This window comes from Pseudophryne corroboree, chromosome 1, assembly GCF_028390025.1.
Source record: "Pseudophryne corroboree isolate aPseCor3 chromosome 1, aPseCor3.hap2, whole genome shotgun sequence".
NCBI lineage: Eukaryota > Metazoa > Chordata > Amphibia > Anura > Myobatrachidae > Pseudophryne > Pseudophryne corroboree.
Genome location: NC_086444.1, coordinates 79,221,847 through 79,245,116, shown reverse-complemented (window position 1 = coordinate 79,245,116; position 23,270 = coordinate 79,221,847). Strand labels below are relative to the sequence as shown.

The 23,270-nt window shown below is 46.4% G+C and overlaps 1 protein-coding gene across 1 annotated transcript in view; it reads left to right on the top strand.

Annotated features, from left to right (window-relative positions):
* The window catches only part of LOC134933653 (UDP-glucuronosyltransferase 3A1-like), a 167,610-nt gene extending 145,777 nt beyond the window's left edge, over nt 1–21,833 (top strand). The window contains exons 6-7 of the mRNA XM_063929427.1: nt 11,214–11,433; nt 21,304–21,833. Of these exons, the coding sequence (XP_063785497.1) occupies nt 11,214–11,433; nt 21,304–21,580 (497 nt within the window). The 3' untranslated portion in view covers nt 21,581–21,833. The remainder of the gene's footprint in view (nt 1–11,213; nt 11,434–21,303) is intronic.
* Nucleotides 21,834–23,270: the final 1,437 nt, after the last annotated feature.

Here is a 23,270-nt window from a genome sequence, read left to right as displayed (position 1 = left end):
CTGGCACTCTCCCTCTGAGCCAGCCCCCTTTTGTAAGGGGAGAACACGGAGGATTGGCTGGACACAGATTGGGAACTTCATTGGTAATACTCTGGTCTCCAACATGGCTGCCCCCAGCACAGGAGACATACTTAGCTGTTAGCACACAGCTTTAGCCAGCTTCTGTCTCTGACACACTATACTGTGTCACCACTAGAGGATCTTACCGCAGCGATCGCCGCTGCAGCGCCCAGCTCTCCAGACCCTTGTCCCCCGGCCCCCCGGCAGCCGCACATCCGTCCAGAAGCACCCGCCGCCAGCAGCTCCCTGCCGCCGCAGCTGCGCCAACCAGCGGGACGGCAACCCGCGGGAGCACCCGCCGGAGGTAAGGCTCCGGAGCCTGACAGTACCTCCCCTTTTTAGGGTGGGTTCTGAACACCCTTGTGCTTTGATCGGATTCTTGGTATGAAAGGCCCGGACTAATCTTGGAGCATGGGCGTCTTCTTCAGGAACCCAAGACCTTTCCTCCGGTCCATATCCCTTCCAATCAATAAGATATTGGAGACGACCATATCTTTTACGACAGTCAAGGATCCTATGAACTTCAAATTCTTCTCCCTGAGCAGCTTGCACCTTGGGAGGTCTAGGGAGCGCAGCACGAAAACGATTCAGTATGAGAGGCTTCAGTAAGGAGATGTGAAATGCATTTGGGATCTTCAAGTATGGAGGCAACGTCACTTTGTATGCTACTGGATTCAATACTTTTTCAACAGGATATGGTCCAATGAATCTGGGGGCAAATTTCTTGGAAGGGACCTTGAGTCTTAAGTTTCGAGAAGAAATCCAGACTAGGTCACCCACTTTGAGACTAGGGACAGCCTTCCGTTTCTGATCTGCAAAACACTTGTATTTATTGGACGTTTTAAGCAGAGCCTCATGAACTAGTTTCCATCTTAGCGAATTGCTGAAGGGCTAACTCTGCGGCAGGTACTTCGAACGCTGGAAGAGATTGGAAAGCAGGAACACGTGGATGAAATCCATAATTCACATAAAAGGGTGTGGAATGAGTAGCGGAATGGTAGAGATTATTGTGAGCAAATTCAGCAAATGTAAGATAGTCCAGCCAATCGTCCTGAGAAGAGGACATGAAGAGTCGTAGGAAAGTCTCTAAGTCTTGGTTCACTCTCTCAGTCTGGCCATCCGTTTGGGGATGGTATGCAGAGGAGAAAATTAATTCCATTCCAAGAGCTGAACTCAGTGCTCTCCAGAATTTAGCCACAAACTGAGGCCCTCAATCGGAAACTATCTCCATGTAGAAGTCCATGTAACCGGAAGATGTCCGATATGAACATTTTTGATAGTTGTGGAGCGGTTGGAAGACCTGTGAGTGGGACAAAGTGCGCCATTTTGGAAAATCGGTCCACAATGACCCAAATGGTGTTTCGTCCTCTAGAGACAGGTAGATCAGTTATAAAGTCCATGGAGATGTGTGTCCAGGGTTTTTGTGGAACCGATAGCTGATGAAGAAGACCCGATGGTGATCCTCATGGACTTTTATGTTGGGCGCACTTTGGACAGGCAGCTATGAATTCCAAAACATCCGTCTTCAGATGAGGCCACCAATAGGAGCGTTGGGGCTACCTGCATGTCCCATACACGGTGAGGCATGAGCCCACGTGAGCAGTTTTTTTCTGAGTTCTGGTGCAACAAAGGTTCTTCCCAGTGGAGGAAGTGAGTAGTACGAGTTGCAGCAAAGGAGGTAGGATCTAGGATGAATTGTCTGTCCGGAAGATCTGTGGACTCATCTGAACTCAATGAATGAGAAAGCGCATCTGCTTTCCGATTAAGAGACCCTGGACAATAACTGAGCTTGATAGAAAAACGTGAGAAGAACAGTGCCCACCTGGCTTGCCGTGGGTTTAAACATCAGGCGGTCTGAAGATATAAAAGATTTTTGTGATCTATGGTTACTGAGATTGGGTGCTGAGCTCCTTCCAGTAAGTACCTCCACTCTTCAAAAGCAAGTTTTATGGCAAGCAATTCTTGTTCTCCAATGGCGTCGTTTTGTTCTGCCGGAAAGAGTCTTCGGGAAAAATAAGCACAAGGATGAGCTTTCTGATCCTCGAAGTACTGGGATAAGACGGCCCCCACTCCTACTGAAAAAGCATCCACCTCCACCTGAAAAGGACAACTGAGATCAGGTTGCCGAAGGATAGGAGCAGACATGAAGGCCTCTTTTAGAAACCAAAAGGCTTTTCGTGCCTCAGGTGGCCAAGCTGCAGAATTAGACCCTTTTCTTGTTAGTGCTGTAATCGGGGCAATGATAGAGTAATAATCTTTAATAAACTTCCTAGAGAAATTGGCGAAGCCTAAAAAACGCTGGATTCCCTTCAGAGTGGTAGGAAGGGTCCAATCTCTGATTGCTTGAACTTTGGCAGGATCCATCTGTAATTCCCTCCTGGAAATGATGTAACCTAAAAAAGGGATGGAGGGAACCTCAAATGTGCACTTCTCTAGTTTACAAAAGAGTCGATTTTCCCTTAGACGTCTCAAGACTTCTCTGACTTGTTCCCGATGGACTTTCAAATCTTTGGAAAATATTAGAATATCGTCCAGATACACAACCAGGCACTTATCGAAGAGATCTCGGAATAACTCGTTGACATAATTCTGGAAGACTACTGGAGCATTGCATAAGCCAAAGGGCATTACCAGATATTCGTAATGCCCGTCACGAGTATTGAACGCAGTCTTCCACTCGTCTCCTGTGCGAATACGTATAAGGTTATAAGCTCCCCGCAGGTCCAATTTGGTGAAAATGGTAGCTCCCTTTACACGGTCAAATAGTTCGGGAATCAAGGGCAAGGGGTATCTGTTCTTAACTGTAATTTCGTTGAGGCCCCGGTAGTCGATGCAAGGCTGTAGGCCCCCGTCCTTCTTCTTAACAAAAAAAAACCCCTGCCCTAGCTGGAGAAAAGGAAGGGCAAAGGAACCCTTTGGCCAAATTCTCCTGTATGTACACAGACATCGCTTGGGTTTCTGGGAGAGATAAAGGGTACGTTCGACCTTTGGGAGGTGCCTTACCAGGCAGTAAATCGATAGGGCAGTCCTAACTTCGGTGGGGAGGCAAGTTATCCACCCCTTGCTTACTGAACACGTCTAGAAAGGGCTGATAGGCATCTGGGAGATGAGTGGAGTGTAGGGTAAAGAGTGAATTGACGGTGGATAAACAGCTTTGAGAACACGATTCCCCCCAGGCGAGTACATCCATAGTTTGCCAATCCAAGCAGGGGTTGTGCTCCTGCAACCACGGGAATCCTAGGATTATTTTTTGAGAGGCTTTTGGAATTACCAGGAAAGAGATAACTTCAGAGTGGAGAATACCAACTTTCATCTTTAGAGGAACTGTACGGTGGGTGATGATCCCTTCAGGGATATAACTTCCGTCAACCGCGGTGATAGAGATAGCTCGCTCCAAATGAGTGGTTGGTATTTCAGACTGTCGGACTAAGGCGGAAGTAATGAAACTTTCTGCAGCTCCAGAATCCAAAAGTGCTGTAACATGAAAGGAGGTAGAGGGAAGTTCCAGACATACAGACAACAGTGATTCCTTCCTGGTAAATTGGTTGGGGAATGCTCCTATCTTAACCTCTCCTGCGTAAGCTAGGAGCGGGAGTTTCCCGGTCGTTGAATACAAGACTTAACAAAGTGGTCGGCCGCCCCACAATACATGCAGAGATTTCCCTGTCTGCGTCTTTCTCGTTACTCATTGGTGAGACGAGTACGGTTGACCTGCATGGGTTCTTCAGTAGACGGTGAGGATGGTCTAGGAGTGGGACAGGCCCGAGATTTGGGTCGCTCGAACCTTGTTTTCTCAAGACAGCGCTCCTTGTATCTTAGATCAATCTTGTTACGTAAAGAAATAAGATGATCGAGCTTAACTGGCACATCCTGAGTGACCAGGTCATCTTTAATTTTGTCGGAGAGACCGTTCCAAAAGGCGGCAATGAGAGCCTCTTCATTCCAGCCCACTTCGGAAGACAGAGTACGGAATTGGATTCGACACTAGAGGATTAGGTGCTGGCGGATTGGAAGCTGGAACTGGAGTCCGAGATGTGGAAATGGCTGTGTGAAGAGAATTCAAACGAGTGGACATATTCTGCATGAACTGTACAATCTGTGCCTGCATGGCCTCCTGTTTATTTAGACGAGACAGAATATCCACAGAGGCATCGCCCCCGGTAGCCTGCTCACTTTCCGGATCCATTGGGCCAGTGCTTACTGTCGCGCTCGGCGTAAGTTGGGGTTCCGACAACCGAGTTTTGTCTGAAGGGACAGCTACCTGTGAGGAGAGTAAACGAGGTGGCTGAATGTAATTCTTCCTCATGGGGTGGAAGCCAAACTAAGTGTTAACGTTGGCCGGAGGGTGTAAAGAACAGGAGGACTTCGTAGGAAGATAACTGTAGTTTTAATGAATAATCAAGCTGTACACAAATATTGGAGCAATTGAGGAAACTGGAAGAATTAGAGTCTATGGTTAAATGACTTGAAGAGTGAAGCTGAAGAACTCCGGTAAAGAAGAACTGAAGACTGTGTTTCATGATTAAAAGACGAGGCTGAAGAACTTGGACTTTGAATAAATGAAGACTGTGGTTTGTGATTGAAAGACGAGGCTGAAGAACTTGGACTTTGAATAAATGTAGACTATGGTTTGTGATTGAAAGACGAGGCTGAAGAACTTGGACTTTGAATAAATGAAGACTGTGGTTTGTGATTGAAAGACGAGGCTGAAGAACTTGGACTTTGAATAAATGAAAACTGCCGCGGGAACCGCCGTTAGCACCTGGAGATCCTCTGCGACCTGGAACCCCGTGAACACTTCCACGAGTGGCAACGGACTTAGACAGCAGGACTGCAGCAGCGTTTAGGTAACCGATGGATGAGAGCAACCAGGACCAGGGAACCAGAAGTAACCGGGGAGCACAGAGCTGGAGAACCTTTCACAAGGAGGTAACTTGAAGCACTGGCACTCTCCCTCTGAGCCAGCCCCCTTTTGTAAGGGGAGAACACAGAGGATTGGCTGGACACAGATTGGGAACTTCATTGGTAATACTCTGGTCTCCAACATGGCTGCCCCCAGCACAGGAGACATACTTAGCTGTTAGCACACAGCTTTAGCCAGCTTCTGTGTCTGACACACTATACTGTGTCACCACTAGGACGACAACCCACAGGAGCACCCGCCGGAGGTAAGGCTCCGGAGCCTGAGGCACACTCCTATCCTGGCCTGAAAAAGGCTCTACTGGATAGGACTGGAGTGACGGGGCCCAGCAAATCTCAAGAATTCCATGATTGGCGGCTCGAGGACTCTGAGCCTCCCAGGATTCAGCTGGCCAAACTAGCCCAACTGGCAAGGGCCTGGTTGCAGCTGGATAAAAACGCTACAGTACAGATTGTGGAAGTAGTTGCACTGGACCATGCTATATGGGTGTTACACCGCTCAGTGCAGCAGTGGGCCCTTCAGGCTGATCCCCAGACATTTGAGGAGTTGGCAGTGGTGATTGAGCGGCACCTGATGCTGGGAAAGCTGAATAAAGCCAGGTCAGGATACGGGCCAACACCCAAACCCAGAACTCAGGTCCCAGTAGTTACACCAAAGGCTAGGCCTCCCTTGGTGTGCTTTGAGTGCGGCGAGCCTAGTCATGTGGAGCGGGACTGCCCGAAACAGGGCGAGCCGATGGACTGCAGTGCGGGGAAAACGGCTCGGCCGATGGTCAGCATGGCGGGGGTATCCCAAGCAGAGTCCTCCCTGTTCCGGGTGCAGGTACAGGTGGAAAACCGGGAGATTTGGGCCCTGGTAGATACCGGGCAGTGAGCTCACCATTGTCGCGGCCAACGTGGTTCCTCCGGGAGCAGACATGGTGATGTGGAGAAGTGCCCACGGGTCTACTTACCCCTGACCGTTCAAGGTCTGTCGTTAAAGGTGGTAGCAGCAGTGACCTTCAGACCCCCGTATCCGCTGATCCTGGGCCGGGACTTCCTATTGCTACAGGAGCTGGTTACCTGGCATGCTACCAACAAACCGTCAACCATCTAAACAACTCAGAAGCTAGAGACCAGAGACTACCAAAGTTTAGCGTCCGGAAGAGAGGCTGCCGGTCCCAAACCACCCCAAGAGACTGGGTCCGAGGCCCATTGGATCCCAGTTGGTGAGAAGATATCACTGCAGGACTTTGGGAGAGATCAACGCGATGACAGCAATTTGGTACACGCCTTTGAGACTGTTAAAGTAGTTAACGGCAGGGTAGCTGATGCTTTTTACCATCAGAGGGTGTACAATATTTTGTTTTGAAAAATGACTTGCTATATCGTGTCACTATTTTACAAGGGAAAAGGGTAGATAAGCTCTTGGTTCCCCGAAAACTGGAGCAGTTGGTGTTGGAAGCTGCCCATACGCATTTGTGGGGTGGCCATGTAGGGGAGGAGAAAACACTCCAACGCATGCAGTTAAGGTTCTTTTGGCCCGGCATATATGCTTCCGTTAAGAGGTATTGTCAGGAATGCCCAGTCTGCCAGAGGACAGCCCCACGGCCATAGTTTAGAGCTCCACTGGTACCCCTCCCTATCAATTCTGTACCTTTTGAGCGGATTGGTATGGATCTGATAGGGCCAGTGGAAAAATCTGCTCGAGGGCACCAATACATATTGGTGGTAGTTGATTATGCCACCAGGTACCCAGAGGCTATACCCCTGCGCAATATGAAATCTGGCACTATTGCCAGAGAGCTACTAACCATGTATACCCGTTTAGGAATACCGAAAGAGGTCTTAATGGACCAGGGTACACCTTTCGTGTCTAAACTCATGAAAGATTTATGTTGGTTACTAAACGTAGACACCAGATTAGCACCTCGGTATACCACCCGCAGACAGATGGCCTGGTAGAAAGATTTAATAAAACCCTTAAGCAAATGATAAAGAGGGCAGTGTCACAAGAAAAACAAGATTGGGATCTGCTCCTACCTTACTTGATGTTTGCGGTCAGAGAGGTACCCCAATCCTTTACAGGGTTTAGTCCCTTTGAGCTCCTCTATGGGAGACAGCCCAGAGGGATTCTACATCTCTTAAAAGAAGGGTGGGAAGAACAACCATGCCAGGACCCTAACGTCGTTCAGTTTGTGGCCCAGTTATACGGCCGTCTAAGACAGATTGCGCCACTACTGAACGAACACAAGGAAAGGGCCCAACAACGTCAGAAACAGAGGTATGATGTCACCTCAGTCAACTGGTCCATTAATCCAGGAGACAAAGTGTTAGTGCTGGTGCCCACCGCAGAAAGCAAGATGTATGCACAATGGCGGGGCCCTTATGAGATCATCGAGGCAGTGGGACTCGTCAATTACAGGGTCCGACAGGAGGATAGAAGGAAGGAGGTACAAGTCTACCATGTAAACCTGTTAAAACCCTCGAAGGAAATTGCCAATCGGCCCACTTTGGTAGCTAAAAAGATTTCAGAATGCCAGGTACCCATTGAAGTCACACTTACTCCTGAACAGAAACGGGAAGTGGTGAACTTGGTGAAACGCTACCAAGATGTGTTTTCTGCCATTCCGGAAAAGAGACAGATCATCCAACATGATGTGGTGACTCCACCCGGGGTGGTCATTAAACAGAGGCCATATCGCATACCCAAAGCGAAGCGGGCAGTGATAAAGCAGGAGGTGGAAGAGATTAACACCAAGGGGTTATAGAGGAATCCACCAGTGAGTGGAATAATCCAATTGTCCTAGTACCGAAGCCTTCAGGTGCCTTACGGTTCTGCAATGACTTCCATAAATTAAATCAAGTGTCCCGGTTTGTTTCTTACCCTATGCCCCGGGTGGATGAGTTGGTAGAAAATTTAGCCAATAGTCAATATCTCACTACACTTGATTTGACAAAAGGTTATTGGCAGATTCCGTTAACAGAAGCTGCTAAGGCAAAAACAGCCTTCTCTACCCCAGAAGGCTTATTCCAATATAAAATGCTCCCATTTGGTTTACATGGTGCCCCAGCAACCTTCCAGAGATCTATGAATAAGTTGCTGCGGCCACACAGGGAATATGCGGCTGCATATTTAGATGACATTGTTATTTTCAGCTCTGACTGGAAGTCACACCTACCAAAGGTAGAAGCCGTTTTACAGTCTCAAAGAAATTTGTGTTACAAATGGATGCCTCTGAGACAGGATTAGGAGCAGTCCTATCCCAAGAGGTAGATGGAGAGGAGAAGCCCATCCTCTACCTTAGCCATAAATTATTGCCCAGGGTGCGCAGGTACTCAACTGTAGAGCAGGAGTGCTTGGCCATTAAATGGGCAGTTGAGTCATTAAGGTATTATTTATTGGGACAAGAGTTTTTGTTGGTCACAGACCATGCACCCTTACACTGGATGCATACAAAGAGGTGAATACTCGTGTGACCCGTTGGTTTTTGGCTTTGCAGCCATTTAAGTTTGAGGTGAGGCATCGTCCGGGGAAACAGCACCTCAATGCCGATGCCCTTTCCAGGAGGTTTGAAGGTCCTGTTCCTCCAAGCAACCCTATGGTGAAGCTAGGGGAGGAGGAAGAAGGCGAGGTGGGTGACCTCTGGAAGGTGGTGGAAGGCTGTGTACCTGGGCAGATGACACAGGTAGGGGTGGGCGAGGCAAAGAGCTAGCCTGAAAATAGTGTAGCTTCACCAGGGTGGTTGAAGCTAAGGGGCAAGGAGTGTGGCAGAGACAGCATTTTCCATGTGAAAGTAATGTGGAGGGTCCAGACCAGGTTTTGGAAGCAGTAGAAGAATCCCAGGTGTGTAATCAGTAGCACCTGGGATTTCCTGATATAAGGGTTTCCTGGACAGAGTCACCTTGTTCCTGATGGCAGTTAGCATCCAGCTGATAGGCCGGGTTGTGTGGGTTAGACTAGGGACCACTGGAACCTATCGAGAGTCTGCTATGCTGAAAGTGCCTGTATGCTACTACCTGTAATACCGACTGCATATGGATATAACTTGCTATGTGCTGACCTGCTATGCCAAATAAACACTGAAAGTGTTCATCTGAGTCCCCATGTTTGTGCACCTTGTCACAATATATATATATATATATATATATATATATATATATGGCTTAAATAAATACTGTAGACCCTGATGTTAACAGAAATATGTTTCAGCTACACGCACTATTTTATATATATATATATATATATATATATTGTGGGTGGGTGCACTGCTGTGCTCACCCCACAGTCTCCCTGTCTGTGTATATCACCACTTGTGTGTGGTTATGTGCTTCCTGCTGCCGTGTGTGTAGTGTGTGTTCTGTATTTAGTGTGCGCCCCCTGCTGCCACCGTGTGTAGTGTACTGTATGTAGTGTGCCCCTGTCTTCCACCATGTGTGTCAGACGCAGATGTAGCATAGTAATGGACGTGTTGCTGAAAGCGGCTGCGTGTAGAGACACTGAATTGCTCACATTGGAGGCCATACTCAGATGGATGATCTGTGCATAACATAGAGCTAGTGAAAGTTTCAATGGTGCAGCTGATTGTGGCGTCCAAAGACCCACAAAACATAATTGCAGCATCTGCAGACACTGACAGTGAGTGTCTCAGTCCTTGCATATTCGGACACACGGATGTACACCAGGGAAGGACAGTGACGTGTAGCAGCATTAGCACAAAGTTGCAGATGCAACTGCAGCAGAAGACGCAAGGAAGGCCCCAACTGCGTCCAACTCAGAATCAGATCCCACCCTCTTGACAGACTCCTCCCCCTCAACAGACCCTGCCCCCAATAGGGCTGCTTCCATCAATTTCCCAGGCTGGTTTTAGATCCCAATCCGTCCCTGCTCAAGGCACCCCAATGGTCCAGGTTTTTGGTATATCCATGGCTCAGCACAGATGGTTAAATCAAATTGAATGATTTGCTAATTAAGGGGGACATTTACTAAGCAGTGATAAAAGCGGAGAAGTGAGCCAGTGGAGAAGTTGCCCATGGCAACCAATCAGCATTGAAGTAACATATATATAATTTGCATACTATAAAATTATACAGAGCTGCTGATTGGTTGATGGGGCAACTTCTCCACTGGCTCACTTCTCCGCTAATATCACTTCTTAGTACATGTCCCCCTAAGTCACCTATGGCCACGCACGGATAAACTTAAAACCTGGACCGTTAGGGTGCCTTAAGGACCGCGTGTGAGAACCTCTGGTCTACACCTTTCACCAATCACATCCTTCTTTTTGGTTACTATGATCACTAGAGGGAGCTTCCGTAAAACAGAAAAAGTTAAACATCTTCCATGGACAAAGATGACGTTTTGACCGGAAAAGATGGCGGTTTAATTAGTTTTGAGATCTGATTTTAGCTGGAACATTCAAGTCAAATCCGAGCCGCTCATCTTGAGACACCCACTGGTGGTACAAACATGCAGCGCTGGTCGCAGATCAGTCTATTATTGAAGTTTCGAGTAGCCCTATGGTCGTGTAGCATGGCAGCGGGAGCTGAAGCGCCGGAGCCATCTTCACTACATGTGGGATTGCAGACGCAGGCAGTGATGTGCGCCGAAACAGCCACATCACGCCTGTGTTTATGCCGCTCCCAATTACCTCCCCAAAAGGTCCTTTCCTGTAAATAACTTTGCGAATGAATCCTCACTGTGAGCAACTACGGTAATTAATGTTGACGCGTGCGCAGTGCAACTAAGATGCATGCGTAGTTGGCCAATAATCTCTCGTCTGTGAATATATCGTACATCTCTGATTAGGCCTACATTGTGCAATCCACGCCTAATCCATGTCTAGCTGAATTCTGATCAGGCAGAACCATCGCTGATGCTCATTTATGACCCAATTTGCGCACAAACTAACAACTTGGCTACATGCACTGTAACAAGTGTGATCATCATCTATCCATCCCCTACAGGGGGAGATTTATCAAACCTTTTAGAGAGGACAAATGGAAATGTTGGCTATAGCAATCAATAGGTTTCTAGCTATAATTTTATACAATGCACTAGATAAATGCTGGCTGGAATCTGGTTGCTATGGGCAACATCTCCACTCTTTAGAAGTTGTCATAAATCTCTCCCTATAATGTTATATTTACTTGCTGTCTCCTTTACTGAGTTTACTATCTATGATCTGTGATTATTTAGGAACCTCCATAACACAATTTTTAGGGATAAATCCCATGTTACAATTTTATTACAGGACACCCTAAGGTCCGTCTTTTGGTGACACATGGAGGACAGAATAGTGTGATGGAGGCAGTGTACCACGGAGTTCCTGTTTTGGGGATCCCACTTTTTGGGGACCAGCGTGAAAACGTGATCCGAGTTAAAGCCAAAAACATGGGAACATTTATTCCACCTGATCAACTGAAGTCTGAAAATTTTGCAGAAACTATTCTGGAAGTAATAGAAAATCAAAGGTACATACATGTAATTATTACTAATAATGTCACATGAGAGGAATTATGCTGAAAACTGATCACATATTTGGTTTTATTTTTTCAAAGTAGTTCAGTCTAAGGGGTCTATTTACTAAGCTTTGGATGGAGATAAAGCGGAAGGAGATAAAGTACCAGCCAATCAGCTCTCAACTGCCATGTCACAGGCTGTGTTTGAAAAATGACAGGAGCTGATTGGCTGGTACTTTATCTCCGTCCATGTTATCTCCATCCAGGGCTTAGTAAATATACTCCATAGTACCAACCAACCAGCTCCTGTCATTTTTCAAACACAGCATGTACCATGGCAGTTAGGAGCAGGTTGGCTGGTACTCTATCTCCATCCAAGACTTAGTAAATAGACCCCTAACATGGCAATGCACAGGTAGGGCCTGATTAATGGTTCTGGCCGGCAGGGCCGGATTAAGCCTTTGGGTGGCTGGGGCACCAAGGACACAGCCCTCCTTCTCTTGTCAGCACTGTTCCGCGCGCGGTGGTGGCACAGTGGATGAACGGAAAAGAGCAGAAGACACAGCAGGGACCTAGAGGAGAGGTAGATACAGCGGGGTGCTGCGCAGGAGGTAAAGCTTCCTCAGAGAGCCATTGAGTCCCAGAGCAGGATTAAAACCTCATGGAGCCCTAGGCAATCAACTTGTATGGGCCCCCTACCTAGTGATCCAGTCGTCCTTTAGTGCATGCCTATACAATAAGGAATGTATCCCATAATGTATCAACAGGTTACTATTTTATACCTCTGCTAATTTATTAGATTCAGCTAATGTAGTTTTGGATGTTGAGATTCAGTTAATGTGTTTTTTGACATAGCAGTAGATCCATTTGTCCATGTTATGGTCAGAAGCCACCAGGACACCACCCACTTCAGAAGAAGAGGAAATAGGTAAGGGGTGAAGAGAGCAGGAGAGGAATAAGAACAGGGAGGTGGGACAAGGTGCAAGGCAATAAGAAAAGTGATTTGTTAGAAGCACAAGAGAAAAGTGGGCACTGGTGCAACTGATAGAAGGGTGGGGACAAATGGGGAAATATAGGGACAGGCACACACAAAGACGAGACTGTTGCACAGACATACAATGTGTATGTGTGTGTGTGTGGGGGGGGGGGGAGCAAAGGCAGATACAGATGTGTTGGGACGTAATCATGTGACCGGCGGTCGGGATCCCGCCGGTCAGTATACCGACGCTGGAATCCCGACCGCAGGAAATCCCGACAGTCGCAGTCTGAAGCCCTTTGCGGAGTGCGCCCACGCACACCGGTAGCCCGGTGAGATGCTAAAAGCATCTCAGGGCTGCGATACGCTGCTTTTGCACCCTTGCAAGGGGGGGGGGGGATGTAGGGCTTGACATGCGGGGCGGACTAGCCCTGTGCTGGGCCCCCCCCTGCATGTCAGAGTAACTAATCGTAGATGTGCTAAATTTAGCACATCTACGATCAGATCTGAATTACCCCCAAAGTGTAACCCTTTGCCAAGTTTAAGGAAATTATAAGTAAATACAATACAGGGAAAAGGTGCAGTTTACAAGGTAAAATACCTCTAAAGTTCATTTATATACATATATTATATGTATGTGTGTGTGTGTATATATATACTGTATATATGTTTGTATGCGGTTTCTTTATTTGGTAGAAGGAGTTCCATGTAGAAATTGAGGATATATACATAAAATTATAGTGTATTAGTGTATGTTATCGTGGACACCCAGGAGTGGGAATAGCCGTGGCGGCGCTGCCGGCATTCTGGCGGTCGGGATCCCATTGTCGGTATTCTGACCGATGGGATCTCGACCGCCGGGATTCTTACTACATCTCGTGTCATGAACCAAGTCTTAGTATAAACAGAGGAAAGACATCATCACTTGAAGGATTTATATTTCTAAAACCAATTAATTTGCTGAGAACATACCTGTCTTTACAGATGTCATCAATTCACATATGGAATACTCATTTCCTAGGGGGAGGATACCAATCATTATGTAATAGAGTATATTATCCAAAAGGTGTATATTGACGGACTGTGGAAGGTACTCCTTGTATCCACATTTAAACAACCTCATTAATAGGATACATACTGCACCAATTTGGTATACTTACCCCTCTGGAGTCCCAGGCTCAACTCACTTGGAAAATGTCCGCCAAGGCCATTTTCGAGTGATTTGCACATGCACACTGGAGATGTCCTCAGGAACAAGGGGTGGGCGCCATGTTCCCGGAGACCTGCGCATGCGCAGTAGACTTTGGCATTATGCCACAGTCTACTAGCTGCCGGAGAGGAGGAGGCCTACAATGGAGGCTGCAGGCGGGTCCCCTCCTCTCTTAAAACGCCCATGATAGGATACCCATATGGGCCCCAACTGCGCACAAAGAAACTAAGACTACCATGGTCAGTCATTCATTTCCAAGTATATTAATTGTGATGACGGTTATGTGTATGTTATATCATATGTATGTGTTTGGTGAAGTTGTGCTTATCAACTGATTGTTCATCACTATCTATCTATGTAAAGGTATTGCTCATACTGTCAGTTTATGCTTATTACTGTATATGTACAATGGTTATGATATTACATACCCTCCAACTGTACCTTTTTGACAGGTACAGTACCTTTTTTTTTATGGTCTGTACCGATTTTTGTCTCTCCAAACTAGCATTGAAAGTATAGGAAAAGGAATGTGGTCACGCCCCTTTACCCGTGACCACGCCCCCTTTCCTAATTTGTACCGATTTTTATGTGTAAAATGTTGGAGGGTATGATATTATGGTATAAAGAAAGTCTAAACGTACACCTGGTTGTTACTTAATTGTTATTGCTGAGGACCCATGCAGGAGATGGACTGTGGGAGGGAGACCATTGCAGCAGTTGTGCAGGGAGGCTGGGAGCACAGGCAGGTGTTAACCTGGGGGTGGGTACAGGCAGTAGATGGACTGAGAGGGGCTGACAGTCTGACACATGAAGTAGATGGCCGGGAAGAGGGGAAGACACAGACAAAGAGATGGGGACACACATACAGGAACTGTGTATTGAGGCTGGGAGATATGGCAGGTGATGGACTAAAGGGGTAGAGACAGGAGCTGGGAAACACAGAGGAAGGAGATGGAGTGTGAGGAGAGCAGAGAAAGGAACTGGAGCAATGGAGACAGAGGAGGGTAGAGCCTAGATCCCCTTCACCAAAAGGACCTTTCCCTTCAGATGGGCGTGCTGCCCATCATCTGCATCATCTATTGGAAATAGTAATCTGTGGCAAGCAAAGCGGGGCAAGCCACCAGGCACAAAGCATGGCGAGCAAAGCAAGTCCACAAGAGTACAATGGAGGCCAAATAACAGGATAAAAAATGGATTTGGGACAAAATAAATAAAGTGCTTTAAGGGCCCTCACTAAACGTCACATCCAGGTCCTTATGGCAAAGAGAAAATAGACTTAACCAATAGATCCACTCTGTCTTCTATCGTATTCAATATAAAATACTTTTACTCACACACAAGGACATTAACCACACTTACACCAACATACATCTCTTTGCTTATCTCAAAATATCTCCCAAGCCGGCCCCTTTGCACTTTACAAGATCTAAGTCTCTCATCCACACTCATTATTTGCTCCCATGCACGATTGCAGGACTTTCTTTGGGCTGCAACCACTCTTTGGAATGCCCTCCCATGCACAATAAGACTCTCCTCTAGTCTCCAAACCTTCAAGTGTTCCCTGAAAACTCACCTCGTCAGGCAAGCTTATCAAATTCCTGAACCGCTCGCATAACCTTCATAAACTTTCCAATTACATCCTCACTGTAGAATCCACTCATATCCTCATATATTTTCTCGTTCTTCACCTTCCCATCTACCTAACCCCAGGCCAACATTGCTGTGTGACCCTATCATACAGCCCACCAAGAACCCCTGCAAACTGGTGGACCTTTATGCAATAGATAACACCTATACTTGTGCAACAATGCCTACTTCCCTATAGATTGTAAGCTTGTGAGCAGGGCCTTCCTACCTCTATGACTGTCTGTTATTACCCAGTCTTGTTTTTTTTCACTGTTGTTTGCAATTGTTTTGTTGGCATACATACGAAATGCCGGCGATCGGGATGCCGGCAGTTACATGACTGCGGCAGTCGCATGACCTGACACTGGAGATGCCAACATCGGAGGGGAGAAGTATTTCTACACCCCCACCCTCCCATCCCCTACTCTAATTCTCGGGGGGTGGCGGCTACAGCTAACCCTCCGGGGGGTAGTGGCTACGGCTAACCCTCAGGGGAAGATGACGGCTAGAGCTAAACCCCCCTCCAGTGCCTAACCCTAAACCCCTCTAGTGTCTTAACCCTAACCCTCCCCCCGGGCTGTAATCCTAAACCTGAACCCCGATACTTACCTGTCGGTGATATGGCGACGGTCTCCTAAGTGGTGTGGGGATTCCGGCATCGACAGCATCCCGACAGCCGAGATGCTGAACGCATCCAATTTTGTTTTGTTATTACGGTTTCCAATTTAAAGCGCAACAGAATTTGCTGCCCTATATAAGATACTGTTAATAAAAAAATATAAATATATAGATTCATTAATTAATAAAAGAGGAGGCACACAGGATACTTACTATCAGAGACGATGCTCATGCTGAGAGACTGGAGTCGAGCCCTCCTCATCCTTCTAGGTGTCAGAGAGCAGCTCCACCAATCACGGGCTCTCCCAGTCAGCATGTGCTGACCTCTTCCAATCAGACATCAGCACATGCTATTATCCTGGCACTCATGGGAATGATTTTTCAGTGTGAGAGCTGCAGGGACATCCACTGCTACTCTCTTGTTTTAGCCGTTACTGAGTGCAGTACAATACATCCAACTCTGTTGGGTCCTAGTGTCCGGTAGTTTCTGCTGCAGTATTCTCCCGCCAGGGGGCCCCTGAGGGAGGGGGCCTGGGGAATGGTGTAAGCTAACACACCCTGCCAATACTGAGAGCACCAGTGACCACCATATAATATAAATTGCATCCCAGTGACTGCTGTGCAATACAAATAGCATCCTAATGACCGGCATACATTAAAGAGAGCATCCTAGTAGATGTCATACAATACATAGAGCATACTAGCGACCATCAAACAATAAAGAGAACATCTTAATGGCCATCATACAATACAGAGAGCATTATAGTGACTGCGATAATAGAACATTTTAGACACCACCGCAAAAGTATAATTACCGCCAGAGGTGTAGCTAGGTGCCTTGGTGCCTGGAGCAAGGGTATGTTTCGGCACTCCCCTCCCCTGTACTGAATTGGGGGCATGTTAAATTTGAAAATAAAAAATATTGAAAAATCCTAAATTGGTGGCAGGGCCGGTTCTAGACCTTGTGGAGCTCAGGGTGAAAGTTTCCTTTGGGCACCCCATATGTTTAAAACAGGGACAGTGCGCACCGAGTGTGCACCCCCTCTGCTTCTCCTCCTGCTCTGCAGCTGCCTGTACAGCGGCTCCCGGTATAGCCGACAGAAGGAGGGGGTAGGCAGACGGTGACGCGCCTTCTAACTGTTCCAGTCCCCGCAGCTCGCGCTCCACCGGAGCCTCCCACGCTACACCCCTGATTACCTCACATTACCGACACAGTACCTCACAGGAGGCTGACTTTCAAATTAAGGGAGCTCGGTATAGCAGACACTACAGTATTTGTACATGGGTGAGTAACTGGCTTGATAACAGGGAACAGCGAGTGGTGATTAATGGTATGTTTTCCACCTGGGCTAAAGTAATTAGTGGAATACCGCAGGGATCTATGCTGGGGCCACTATTGTTTAATATACACTGCTCAAAAAAATAAAGGGAACACTTAAACAACACAATGTAACTCCAAGTCAATCACACTTCTGTGAAATCAAACTGTCCACTTAGGAAGCAACACTGATTGACAATCAATTTCACATGCTGTTGTGCAAATGGAATAGACAACAGGTGGGAATTATAGGCAATTAGCAAGACACCCCCAATAAAGGAGTTGTTCTGCAGGTGGTGACCACAGACCACTTCTCAGCTCCTATGCTTTCTGGCTGATGTTTTGGTCACTTTTGAAAGCTGACGGTGCTTTCACTCTAGTGGTAGCCATGAGACGGAGTTTACAACCCACACAAGTAGCTCAGGTAGTGCAGCTCATCCAGAATGGCACATCAATGCGAGCTGTGGCAAGAAGGTTTGCTGTGTCTGTCAGCGTAGTGTCCAGAGCATGGAGGCGCTACCAGGAGACAGGCCAATACATCAGGAGACGTGGAGAAGGCATTGATGCTATGGACTGGCCCGCCCGTTCCCTAGACCTGAATCCAATTGAGCACATCTGGGACATCATGTCTCGCTCCATCCACCAACGCCACGTTGCACCACAGACTGTCCAGGAGTTGGCGGATGCTTTAGTCCAGGTCTCGGAGGAGATCCCTCAGGAGACCATCCGCCACCTCATCAGGAGCATGCCCAGGCGTTGTAGGGAGGTCATACAGGCACGTGGAGGCCACACACACTACTGAGCCTCATTTTGACTTGTTTTAAGGACATTACATCAAAGTTGGATCAGCCTGTAGTGTGTTTTACCACTTTAATTTTGAGTGTGACTCCAAATCCAGACCTCCATGGGTTAATACATTTGATTTCCATTGATAATTTTTGTGTGATTTTGTTGTCAGCACATTCAACTATGTAAAGAACAAAGTATTTAATAATAATATTTCATTCATTCAGATCTAGGATGTGTTATTTTAGTGTTTCCTTTATTTTTTTGAGCAGTGTATTTATTAATGATTTAGGAGAAGGACTAGAAAGCACAGTGTCAATTTTTGCAGACAATACTAAAATATATAGTGTAATCAAGTCAGATGTGGAGTCTCTTCAGAGTGATTTATTTAAACTGGAAGTTTGGGCAATGAAATGGTGTATAAGGTTTAATGTGGAAAAATGTAAACAGTGAAAGAAAATTTCTAGAAATATTTAGTGCGCAATAAAAGCAGCCAGTAAAGTGTTAAACCTCCTAATGATAATGTGTGGACCCCTTATTCAAAAGTAAAGCATTCAGTACCTTTAATACCAAGAAATAATGACACGGAGACTTGAATTTGGCAGAAAATTGTTAGCTATTTATTGTACCCTAAACATTAGAAAACCTGTAAAATGAAAATTTTAGTTAATGTCAGCCGGCATATGGTGGCAGAAAAAAGAACGGCTATATTCAACTGACGATAACCTCAAAACATTAAAATTCCAAACGATCATAATTTAACACAAACTATAAAATAGGTAATAGGTGCCCGACTCAGACCCCCACGGTGACTACCCACCCTGATGGGTGATGACGCTGCCCCCGGACGGGTGGTCAAGCGGCCTTAAAAGTCAAATGAGGTGAGTTCACCTAAACCACACCAAACTGTAAATCACTGCAACTAACAAGACAAACTACAACCTGCCGTTCTTTTCCGCCAACAAACAGCCAACGATAAAACCATACTAACAATTCAAAGCCAAGGCATTCCGTGCCAGAACCTCTACCAAAACAGGGTGGGAGGGCGGGAAGGCAATTCAGCAGCAAGAGAGACCAAGCTGGCCTACCAGTCCCTATATATACTGAACCCTCCCCTCTCTAACATGGGCTGTACTTTTCCTCACAGTTAGGTCCACCCCTCACAGGAGGTTTAACTCTCTCTATTCCTATGCAGTCATTTCGCTCTCCATCTCTCCTCTGAGGTCTCCTTCGCCCCTCACCACACGTGCATAATACTGTAGATATAACATTTTGGAGAGACTACTTAACGTCGCTTTATGTTGTTTCCTTGGTCAGGTTTGCTTCATAGACGTTCACCATTAAAGGTACATTGCCATATGAAACAATGAAATAAGGTGTATATATAGTGAAATACCATTTTAATACATAGACATATATACACAAAACACTTAAAACAGGACCAGATTTGACAAAATCCCAGGGCAGCAAGTCTGACTTGGACCTTGAAAAAGACCCCAGCACGGGGTGGAAACGCGTTGGTGTCCCTGTGGTGGCGTCAGTGAGCGGAATATTGGACCGGTAACCAGCAAATTTGAACAAGGCATTTGTGGGATTATCTGGATTTTCCATATTGTATTTAAATGCTTATAGGAACTGTTTGGCCACAGTTCCTGTTTATCTGGTAATTATCCGTTTTGCATGCTGCCCTGGGATTTTGTCTATTATATCTATTATCTATTATGGAAAAATGTAAAGTTATGCACTTTGAGACTTAGAATAAACATGCAACCTACCAATTAAATGGGGAAAATATAGGGGAAATTGTATTAGAAAAGGATTTGGCGGTGTTCATTGATAGTAGATTTAGCGGCAACACACAAGGTCAAAGTGCAGCAACAAAGGCAAATAAGGTGTTAACATACATTAAAAGGGGAATTGAGACAAGGGATGAGAGTGTAATCCTGCCACTGTATAAATCATTGGTACAGCCGCATCTTGAGTTCTGGGCACCACACTATAAAAGAGACATATTAGAACTTGAAAAGGTTCAGAGGCGAGCTACCAAATTGATTTAGGGGTTGGAGACACTGGACTATGAGGAGAGAATTTCTAGGTTAGATATGTGTACACTAGAAATGAGATGACTAAGAGGAGATATGATTAATATTTACAAATATATAAAGGGGCAATATGCGGAGCTATCATGTGAGTTGTTTACTATGAGACCTCGACACAAAATGTGCGGACACCCGCTAAGGCTTGAGGAGAGGAAATTTCGTACTCAGCGCAGGAAGGGGTTCTTCACTGTAAGGGCAATACGAATTCTTCACTGTAAGGGCAATACGAATATGGAATACACTGCCAGAGAAGGTTGTAATGGCGGACTCAGTCAATGCATTTAAAAATGGGTTAGACAAATTTCTAACGGAAAAAAATATACGAGGATATAGCCTTTAACCAGAATAGAATAGGGAATACAATATAATTCAGATTGAACTCGATGGACTACTGGTCTTTTTCAACCTCACCAACTATGTTACTATGTTACCTCTTCATTAATAAAACCCATATCATTAACTGCATCATAAAAACCCCCATTCAACATAAGTAAAACATTTATAATCATTAACTCTCATCTCCATTACTAATCAAACTCTCTATCATGAATTCATTCCATTAATGTTCATTAAACCAACTCCCTATTTCATAAAAATAATCCCATTAACCTCTTGACCCTCAATATCAAACCCAGTCATCCTAACTAACCCCAGAAATGCCAGATGGCCAGTCTGCTGTACTTGCCTTTATCCATTCCGCCTCTCGTTATATATTTATATAGACATATATGTATATGTGTGTATGTGTGTATATATATATATATATATATATATCCATCCAGGCTGCCATTCCAGACACGGTGCAATCTAAATGCAGGTACGATCAGGGTATCAACGATGTGGCCCCATTGGCCCTTGTACCCTGGTCAATGGCACCCTTGTACACCCCTAGTTACTGCCCTGAATGTCTCCAAATGTGAATATTACAATTGAGAAGATGACATTAAAAAGCTTAATATGGTTCCACATTACAACTGCTGAGGCGGGCAGTAATGAAGTCCGAGTTATGTGGCCGTGTGGGATGTATTTTAAAGGGGCAATCATATACAAGGCGAAACCATGCCTTGTACATGATTGCCCCTTTAAAAAAAAGACTGAGTTTGGCCGGCATCCCGCACGGCCGACGAACTCGGACTTCGTTACATCCCGCCCCTGTTGTCTGATTAGATGACACAAGAGCACTGATGTCAGGTGTTAGGGTTCTGGATTAGCGATCTTAGTAACTCTTGTTCTCTCTCTGTCTCCACAGCTATAAAGAATCAGCAATGAAGCTGAGCGCCATCAGGAAATCTCTCCCATTCCCTCCAGACCAGCAGTTATTACGGTGGGTGGAGCACATCATCCAGTCAGGAGGAGGCGGCCATCTTCGTCCCTATTCTTATCAGCAGCCCTGGTATCAGCAGTATCTGCTGGATGTCATTTTATTCATCAGCGTCTGTCTCACTGTGACGCTCTACCTCATTGTGACATTATTCAGGGTTCTCATCAGGAAACTGCTCTCTCCTGGGAAACGCAAACAACATTAGCGCTATGCAGCTGCCGGTTAGTGACACAGTGTCAGCACCAAGGTCACATGGAGGAGGTTGCGCTGCTGACACAGATGTGACGTTTTTGCAGGATGGCTGTGAATGATAATAAACTGGTGCAAGTGTCACTTTAGTGACATTATTATGAGACTGTTCTGGGGATTGCAAACATTAATCTTCATGCTCTATAATACATACCTCCCAACTGTCCCGATTTTGGTGGGACATTCCCATTTTTCACGGTCTGTCTCGCTGTCCCACCCGCGGATAGCAGTGTCCCTCGGTGATGGGGGGGGGGGGGGGCAGTTGGAAGTTCCCCCCCCCCCCCGTCACTCGCTGCTCTGAGCAAAGCAGCGGTGAATAAATGGCAGAGAAGGACAGGGGGCATGGCCAGCAGCTGTCTGAGCGCTGTTCATGCCCCCATAATGATGAAAATGGGGGCGCGGCTTGCGAGTGCTGCACTTGCCGCGAGGCCACGCCCTTTCCAATAGGCCATGCTGCTTAATTTTGGACGGCGCGCGGTGATGTCCCTCCATGGTTCAAAGCAAGGTAAACATGGGGGAGAGAGTGACACGTTTATACTGTACTTTTCCTTCATATTGGTCTCTTCTCCGTCACTCAGCGCTGGTATCTGCCAGGGGACGTGCCCAGAGGAGGAGCAGGCGCAGCAATGTGACCGTTATCATTCAGTGTTTGTGCCACTTTTTTCCCTCACTGTGCCCCAATATCCTCAACTACCTCAGCTTATGCTCCATATTCTAATGGGATGCATTTTATTTACCGGCTGTCAGGATCCCGGCGGTCAGGATACTGACACCGAAATCCCGACAGCAGACAATGCCAGCAGCCAGAATCCTGGTGCACCAGGGCTATTCCCACTCGTGGGTGTCCACAACACCCATAGAGTGGGAATAGATCCTGTGGCGAGCGCAGTGAGCCACCAGGCCCGCAGCGAATCCGCAAGGGAACTCTTAGCACTCGCCCTGCTGCCGGCATTCTGCCGGGTGGGATGCTGCTGTCAGGACATTTACAGCCGGTATCTCGTACAGATCATATACTGTGCCAGTATTTGGCGCTCCAGTCAGACGTTCTAAGTCAAGTGATTTACATTTGGATGTGATGTATATTACTGTGGTTCTGCATCGTCAGTGGCTGCACCGTCCACAAATAAAGTAAAAAATGAGACAGTGCTATTTGTGTATTTATTTATATATTAGTGCACGTGCTATACCGTTGCCAAGACTACCAGAACTTTTAGGCTGCATATCTGTTATTTAAATCGCTACAAATAGGGCCTGATTCTGCTGCGACCAGTCTAGCGTCTGTTGCTTTAGACCAGTGTTTTCCCAAACTTGCTCCTCAAGGACCCCTAACAGTTCATTTTTTCCAGCTTACCTGTGGAATTTTAAAATGTGACAGTTGGTAATAATCAGTGCACCTGTTGGATGACCTGGAAAACGTGAACCCTTAGGGGTGAGGACCGAGTTTTGAAAACACCGGTATAGACGCTTCTATAATGATCTAGCTAACGGGTGAGTCGTGAGCTAAATGTGCTCTAAAGACTGCTTCATCTGCACAAGGGTTAGACACAAAAGTGGGGAGGGGAGAGACTGCGATGATGGATAATGGGTAGTTGTGCAGGGGCGTGCTGCTATTGGGGGGAGGGATCCTATAGAACACACACACACAC